This window comes from Malania oleifera, chromosome 13, assembly GCF_029873635.1.
Source record: "Malania oleifera isolate guangnan ecotype guangnan chromosome 13, ASM2987363v1, whole genome shotgun sequence".
Classification (NCBI taxonomy): domain Eukaryota; kingdom Viridiplantae; phylum Streptophyta; class Magnoliopsida; order Santalales; family Ximeniaceae; genus Malania; species Malania oleifera.
The window spans coordinates 7284524-7292936 of record NC_080429.1 but is presented as its reverse complement, the minus strand read 5'-3'; the positions used below and the strand labels follow the sequence as shown (position 1 = coordinate 7292936).

At 36.0% G+C, this 8413-nt stretch overlaps 1 protein-coding gene across 1 annotated transcript; it reads right to left on the bottom strand.

Moving 5' to 3' along the window:
- Positions 1-375: 375 nt before the first annotated feature.
- On the bottom strand, positions 376-2026 carry LOC131145511 (anthocyanidin 5,3-O-glucosyltransferase-like). The gene has a single exon (XM_058094647.1). It carries the CDS (start codon positions 1918-1920, stop codon positions 502-504), a length of 1419 nt encoding a protein of 472 aa, XP_057950630.1. The 5' UTR covers positions 1921-2026; the 3' UTR covers positions 376-501.
- Between the last annotated feature and the right edge of the window lie 6387 nt (positions 2027-8413).

The following is an 8413-nucleotide window of genomic DNA, read 5'->3' as shown; positions in this document are numbered from 1 at the left end:
TTCATAGCATGAATTTCATATTTTAAATTTAAATAAATTTTTATATAATTTTATACTATATTTCATCCAAAATCAGCTCAAATATAAATTTAAAAACTCTCTAAAAATAGAATTAAAATATATTCATCCATTTTCATAGTCATCTAAAAGATTATGTAATCTAGCACGAAAATTTGTAATCACATATTAGTCAAGCTTATCTAGATGTGATGTTGAAGGCTAGCCCATAGTAAACCTTCTACACAATACCCACATATTGCACATTTGTTGACACTTCCAAATTATTGATAGCATCATAATTTTTTTCTTTACATTTTTAGTATTACTATTTTCTCAAGGGGCATGTCCTTATTGATAAGGTTAGGGTTATTATCGTACTTAGAAATAGTTTATTTTAATTATTAAAAAGTCCAAAATATACGACATGGTGTTATCAAGCATAGTCTCAGTGAATTATTTGGCCAACCGAGTCCTTGACCAGGACTGAGTCGTCCAACTCGCTCATCCTAGTCTCAGTGAGTCGACAAATTTGACCAAGTCAACAATAGACGATCCCCCCGCCCTAATTGCCTCCATTGCACCATCTCTCATTGCCGCGACTCGTTCCCAGACCGCTTTGCCCTTCTCTGAGTCCATCAACTCGCTCACCCGTTCTGCCAACTCATCCGCACTCACAAACCCGTTTTCCGACACGTTCATCGGCAATGCCACCCCCATCGCCGCCACCAACGCTGTCCTGTTCAACCTCTGCTCCGCGTACAGAGGCCACGCAACCATAGGCACCCCGCCACGCACCGCTTCCAGAATCGAGTTCCATCCGCAGTGAGTTACGAACCCGCCCACCGAGTCATGACTCAGCACCGCCGCTTGCGGCGCCCAGTCCCTTACAACTAGACCCCTGTCCCTCGTCCTGTCCAAAAATCCTACCGGCAGCAAGGACTCCAAGCTCGCCTTGCCCCCCGCTAAATTGGGCCCAGTGTCGCCTCCGGTGGGTGGATTGCGCACGACCCACATGAACCGAGTGCCGCTTCTCTCCAATCCCGCCGCCGTTTCCTTCAGCTGCGCCTCCGAGAACTGCCCCATACTCCCGAAACACAGAAACACGACGCTTCGCTCCGGTTGCAAATCCAGCCAGATTAAGCAATCATGTTTCTTGTCGGCGGCGGCGGAAGTGGTAACCAGTGGCCCCATGCAAAAAATGGGGGGCGTTCGATCGCCGGGGACGCACAGACCTTCCTCAATTGTTTTGATTGCGTTTTCTTCCAACAACCTGAACGTGTTCACGATGATTCCTGCCGATTTTGCCATCTGGATCGCCGTGGATAAGAAGTTCCGATAAAAAATCTCGAAATTTAGCATTTCCTGGGGCATGTCGGAGAGCAGAAACGGCGGTGCGCCGGGGACATCGAGGTGAGTGTCGGCGGGGAGATCTTTCAATGTCCGGGGGGTGTTGCGGTGATGAATTGTGGGAAGGTAGAGGAAGAAGGCGAGGACGTATGCGCCGGAGGTGAAGAAGAAGAAGGTGGGGATTTGAAATTCGACGGCGATTTCGGAGGCGGCGCTGCAGAAGAAGTCGATGACGAGGGCTTTGGGGGTGGAGGTTTGGGAAATGTCGAGGAGGGTCTGGCGGAGGTTGGGGTTGTTGAGGCGCGTGAGGTCGAAGGACTGCAGGGCTTTGGGCATGGAGGAGGCGGGATGGTCTTGGGGGAGTGAGACGGTCGGGAGGCGGCGGAAGGAGAGGGAAGGGACGGTGGCGGAGACGTTGTCGATGTAGGCGGCGTCGTGTGCTGCGGCGGAGATAAGAATTGAGATGGAGAGTGAAGGGTGGTGGTAGAGGATGAGCTTTCCGAACTCTACCATGGAAACTAGGTGGCCTGCGCCGGGAGCTGGGTAAAGCACAATGGTACTGCCCTTCGCCATTAATCTCAGTTCAAAGTTTGAGAGAGAGAGAGAGAGAGAGAGAGCCAAGGTAATAAAACAGGGATAACAAAATAAGTTGAGGAGACTCAGGAGAGGAACTGCACCATTCTCATACATTCAGACACGGCGGTATTTATTGACATTCAAGTAGGAATATTCTTTTATTCGGTATGACAAATAGAAATACGACACGTATGTCATGGAAAATTATTTGAGGATTGTCGTTTAGCATGTCTTCAATATTTGCTGTTGAATTGTCTCAAAATGATCAGTACTGCTATTGCTAATATGCTTGTATGAGCCAAGTATGTACGGAAGTATAGTGAGTCTTGGTCTACGTGTTGAGAATCTTAAACTAATAACGAATTTATAAATATGTTGACAAGTTGATCATCCTTCAAAGAAAAGAGACTTGAAGAGTTTTTACTTGAATTCAATCTTGTACAAAATGATAGTCAATATTAATATGCTTGGTATAGGAATGCATCGCAAGTATTGGAGTATTTTCAGTCCTATATCATTTCTGTGGACAGTCCCAAGCCAATATAAGATCCTCTTAACTCTCTCTCCTTAACACTTAGGTTTTGAGAATGAGTTCTCTAACTTGGTATCAGAATTAGGCCTTGAGTTACTTGACTCTTCTATAGATTGGACTCCTCCTCGCCTCATTTCCCTTGTCATGGGTTCGAGGGGGAGTGTTGGTGTGCGTCTAGTCCCACATTGCCTATGTAGGCCGAGCATGAGCTCTCTAAACCCCAATTTATCACACTAAAGAAGAGGATGTTTTGATAAGAAAATTCTCAGCTCAAACAAAAGTGATAGCCTTCATACTAGATCTGGATATAGTGGATTGTTTCATTAAACTCCACGAAACCAACTACCATAGTGAAAAGGCAAGATCTGGTATGATAAATAGCAAGTATTGCAAATTGCCCACTACACTTTGATATAAAGAAAGATCTTCCACTGAGGTGGGATCAAAAGCAGACAATTTAGTGGAAAGTGACATAGGGTTTGCTAATGGGTTTAATTTTTTAGAATAAAGTTCGATTGTGTTTAATTTTGATTTTCACAATCAAAAAATTGAACATATGAAAATTTAATGTCTTTACAAAAAATGTGATAAAAAAAACTCTAATTAGCAAGAATTTTTATCAATTCCCATACTAATATAAGATTCGTTTAAACCAATTATTGCACTAAGAAGAAATTTCTTTGGAAAAAAAAAATAAAAAAAATTTAATAATATAGAATTCGATCATTTCAATTTTTCATTATCACTGCCAAACCAATTAATTTAGTGGTTAGTATCCAAGGTTGGGCTCAATTCTGTCATGTTTAAATCCCTACAAAACCAAGAAATTTTGGTTCTCTATTTTTCACTTGTGGACTGATTATTTACATAAAATTATTTTTTTATTAGGTAAATTTATATAAATTCAAATTTAAGTCTATATTCTAACTTTTTAAATATAAAGTAAGAGAAAATAAGAATTAAAAATTATATTAATTAGCTAGGCAGTGTTGGACAATATAAATTTCAAAATTTAGACTTGAAAATGTCTAAATTTGAAAGAAGTTTAATATAATTTAACATGTACACAAAATTTACAAATATAAGTAATAGAGCTCAGGGAAGTGGTATTATGCAATGCAAGATCTTGATGATACAGGCCAACATGACAAGTGTTCTTAGCAGGTGTTTCCACTGTAACAGTGTGGGCTTGTGTCATCATGGGTCCTTTAACATTTTCCCATCAAGAGCGTTGTGAAGTTTATTGGGCCTAGATGTTCATTGGGCCATCTTTTGGGCTTTAAAGTTTTGCAACCTTTCTTAGTTTATTTCACCTGTACTCACATCTATGAAGATATATAAAATTATTTTTAATAATAATATATTAATACATTCTTAATGATTAATTATGTTTGAGAGCTTTAAATTTTAAGTTAACTGAAATTTATCTAAATTTAAATAAAATATAATATTAAATTTTATTTAGATCGAAATAAATCTAAATTTAAAATTTAAAATCCATGTATCAAAACACGACTTTAGTTTGTTACATTTTATACAATCATATTAAATTTTATGATTTAAATAAACTTAAAATTCAAATTGAAAAACACAACTTAAATTTGCCACTTTTTTTTTAGTCACATGTTATGCTATCATACCAAAATATTAACGGTGTGATACCCTATATATATATTGGTAGCTCTTTGGTTTAAATGTAATTATACTATATATAATATTAAATGCAATTATACTATATATAATATTAAGCACTAAATATACGTATGGATAAAAATATAATACATCAAATATAAAATATTTTTTAAAACTAAAATTGACTCATTAAACTATTCAAAGCCTTTTTTAAATTTGACTCAAGTTCAAAAAGAACAAAGTAAAGTCAAGTTCAAATAATAACTTACCATCAATTTGACTCACCTTATTAATGGATATCAATAATATCAATTCAATCATTATCATATTTACTTAGGTAATGATTATATGATGTTACTTTTTAGTGCAAATTTACTCTTTTACACTTGCAATTAATTTTCCCCATTCATAAAACTAAATCTAAAGTTCATTTTATGATATTACTGTATTGTTGTCCTTCTTTCTGTACGCCTCAATTCCTTCAAGTTTTTTCTCCTCCCTTTTTTTTTTTTTTTTGTTTTTTCCAGGAAATAAAGGTCGTAACTTACCCCTCACCTCGAACTCTAAATCACGGCAACGAACTCTAAATCAAATGCAGAAATACCTTAGCCCTCACCTCGAATTCTAAATCACGACGACGAACATTTGCGTAACTCTCCTACCAATTCTGAACTGTTCTAATCCTCTCCCAGATCAAACTCACATTCTCAGACGCCTGCTGCACAAATTCAGGTCCTAACACCTGACGTTCACCAATCTCATCCCAACACAAAGGATATCAACACCTCCGACCATACAAAGCCTCGAACGGTACCATCCCGATACTAGACTGGAAGCTGTTATTATAAGTGAACTCTACAAGTGGCATAAATTGTATCTAACTACCACCGAAGTCCAACACACAAGCTCGCAACATATCTTCCAATCGTCCTCTCCGATTGTCCATCAGTCTGAGGGTGGAACGTTGTACTGAAAGTAAGTTTTGTCCCCAATGTCACCTGCAAGTTCGTCCAGAATCGAAAAGTAAATCTCAGATCTCGATCTGATACAATGGACATTGGCACTTCATGCATTCTTACAATCTCATGCACATACAAATCTGTTAGCCTACTCAAATGATAGCCAACTTTCATTGGTATGAAATGAGCAGATTTCATCAATCTATCTACGATCACTCAGATAGCATTCTGCCCGTGAAGCTCTACCTACGTACATACCCTATTAGGATTAGGCCATAACGTGGTTCAAACTCTATTAAACTTGACAATTCATATGAAGTACTGGCATATACCAATCTGGTCAGGATTTTTTTTTTGATCATAATGTATGCTGGTGGTATGGGCTAAAGAAGAAAAAGATTTTTTTAGGGCCCAAAGTCATGCATTTTGTAAGGGTAACATATGTCAAAGATCATCTATGAAACATGCCCTTGATCATTCAGTCTCCTTTTTTTTTTTTTTTAACTATTCCCATCTCTCTCTCTCTCTCTCTCTCTCTCTCTCTCTCTCTCTCTCTCTCTCTCTCTCTCTCTCTCTCTCTCTCTCTTCACATGAGTTTGATTACTACTTTTTTAGTATTACAAATCATTCCATGCTAAATAAGAGTTGATTAGTTAGCTTGTGTTAAACTTAGGGTGGGGTCTAAGGATCAAAAATTTTTTATTAAGCAAGCTAATCACTTCACATTTTATACCATCAATATAGCTTATTTGAAATTTTGAAAATACTAAAGAAAGAAAAGAAAAATATTAAGGAATCCACGTTTTCATATTTAATTATTGAAAAAAGTAAAAAAAAAAATAAAAATAAAAAATATACCTAAAATCATGAACAAAATTTTAATTTTGCGTAATTATATTTATTTTTTTCTTAATTTTTAATTATAATAAAAATGAACTTTCATTTTTTTTAATAGAATTTAACATAGGAGAAAAAATAAAATGAAAGATGAATTTTCTCTTTATTTTATGTTTTTTTTTTTAAACTCAAATCTTTGATCCAAACAGAACCTAAATCTTTTTAAATTTATATGATTTTCAATTAGTTATCCATTTAGGTCAAACTTTTCATAATCTCCTAAGCAATTCCAAGGATATGATTGGGTGTTGGTATGTAACATGATTAGGCACACCCAGTTTAACCTAATAATTTCTCTTGACAAGCAATTGAGGCCCTTATGATTAGAAGATTATTAATACTTGCATTTGTCGTAAAATATTTCTATTGAGTTAGATCCAACTCTTACATTGCATATGGAAGTATGGATTTTGAACATTATATTTGAATTTATGTGAATTTGAACAAGACTCAATATGATTTTGTATTTTATTTTATCTAGATCTTTACAAACCCAAAATTTCAAACCTCTCCCATACACAATATTAAAAAAATTGAAAATCATTTATAAAGTCACCTTTCATTTTACTGAAAAGTGTTTATTTGTTTCTCTTATTAGAGCTATGCCCTTAATTATATATGCTATACTCGCTATTCATTATTGACTTATGGTCCTTAATTAATGAGATTATCAATTTAAGTAGTTCTTTTTTTTCTTTTTTTCTTTTCTCTCAAAACCACTAAAAACTTGAGAAATATGACTTGATTGTTTAAAATGTAATGTTGTTACGGAACCTAACATAATTTTTACTCCTAAGAGAGCAAGGCTCTTAACACTTAGAGGAACTAATAATCATATAATATTTTCCTATAGTTAGTCACAATGCTTAAATAATATGAAAGCATAACTACTGAGGCTGCATATGTCATATTATAACGAGAATCATGGGAGCCACATCTATGCAAGAAAGCTCAAAGGCTAGGCAATCCCTTTAGGATATTTTCAAGGATTAAAATTGGAGAGGAAGCAAAGCCTCTTTCCGAAAAGGACCCTCTAAAACAATTTTTTCCTAATTTTTTCTCTTTATCGGACCAAACAAGAAGCAAAATTTATAAAGAAAGAAGAAAATAATTCTTCTCATTCAATACTTCATCTAGAAATTACAATGCTATTTATATAATACAATGGAAAAAATAAAAACAGAGAGAATAAAAAAATATAACTGAATTCATTTTAACAAATACAACTGAAAGTTAGTTTGTAAAACAGATATTGAAAACTTCTTGAGTTGCTGGAGATGTATTTCTGCAGATGAACTGCAGCTCTGTAGAAAATACAGAGGAGAATAAGTAGCTGATACGCCCCCTCAAGATGGCAGTGGGGAAAATACATTCAACACGCCAAGCTTGCGTAGAAGAAAATGAAAAACATCAGAGCCCAAAGCCTTGGTAAAAATATCAGTTGTTTGATGATGCGTGGAAACATGAAGGAGACGTAAAAAACCAGCCTAAACATTATCATGAACCAAGTGACAATCAATGTCAATGTGCTTAGTTCGTTCATGAAAAACGGGGTTGGAAGCAATGTGTATTGCAGCTTGATTATCACAAAACAATGAAATGGGCAAAGAAACCAAAACACCAAGATCACGAAGCAGATTAGTAAGCCAAGTCAGTTCGCAGGCAGTGGTGGCCATAGCACGATATTTAGCTTCAGCAGAAGATCGTGAAATAGTTGTTTGCTTCTTAGATCTCCATGAAATAAGAGAATTGCCAAGAAATATACAAAACCCAGTAACAGAGCGACGAGAATCAGGACAACTTGCCCAATCAGAATCAGTAAAACCAGTAAGCTTAAGAGTAGAATGAGCAGAAAAAAATAAACCCTGTCCAGGAGAGGATTTCAAATATCTGAGCACACGATGAGCGGCATAAAGATGAGGTAAACGTGGTGCATCCATAAACTGAGAAAGAACTTGAACAGAAAAAGCAATATCAGGTCTCGTAATTGTTAAATAGAGTAATCTGCCAACGAGACGACGATACTGCAAAGGATCATTAAGCAATTCACCATCAGACCTGGAAAGCTTAAGAAATTGAGTCATGGGAAATGAAACTGGTTTTGAACCAAGAAAACCAGTATCCTGTAAAATATCCAAAACATATTTTCGTTGACAAAGAAAGAACCCTTTAGAAGATCGAGCAACTTCAAGTCCTAAAAAATATCTTAAACAACCAAGATCTTTAATTTTGAAGTTGGAATGTAGAAATTGCTTAATAGAAGTAATGGAGTCTATACTGGAACTGGCAAGAATGATATCATCAACGTAGACCAAAAGAACAGTAAAATGTGTAGCAGATTGTTGAGTAAAGAGACAAGAATTAGATTTAGACTGAATAAATCCGTAATCAATAAGAGGTTTGGAAAGCTTCAAAAACCATTGCCGGTATGCTTGCTTCAAACCGTAAAGACTCTTATGAAGTCGACATA

What these genes read in the sequence shown, in the direction of transcription:
- LOC131145511 (XM_058094647.1), bottom strand. Translation starts at nt 1,920, where the DNA reads ATGGCGAAGGGCAGTACCATTGTGCTTTACCCAGCTCCCGGCGCAGGC.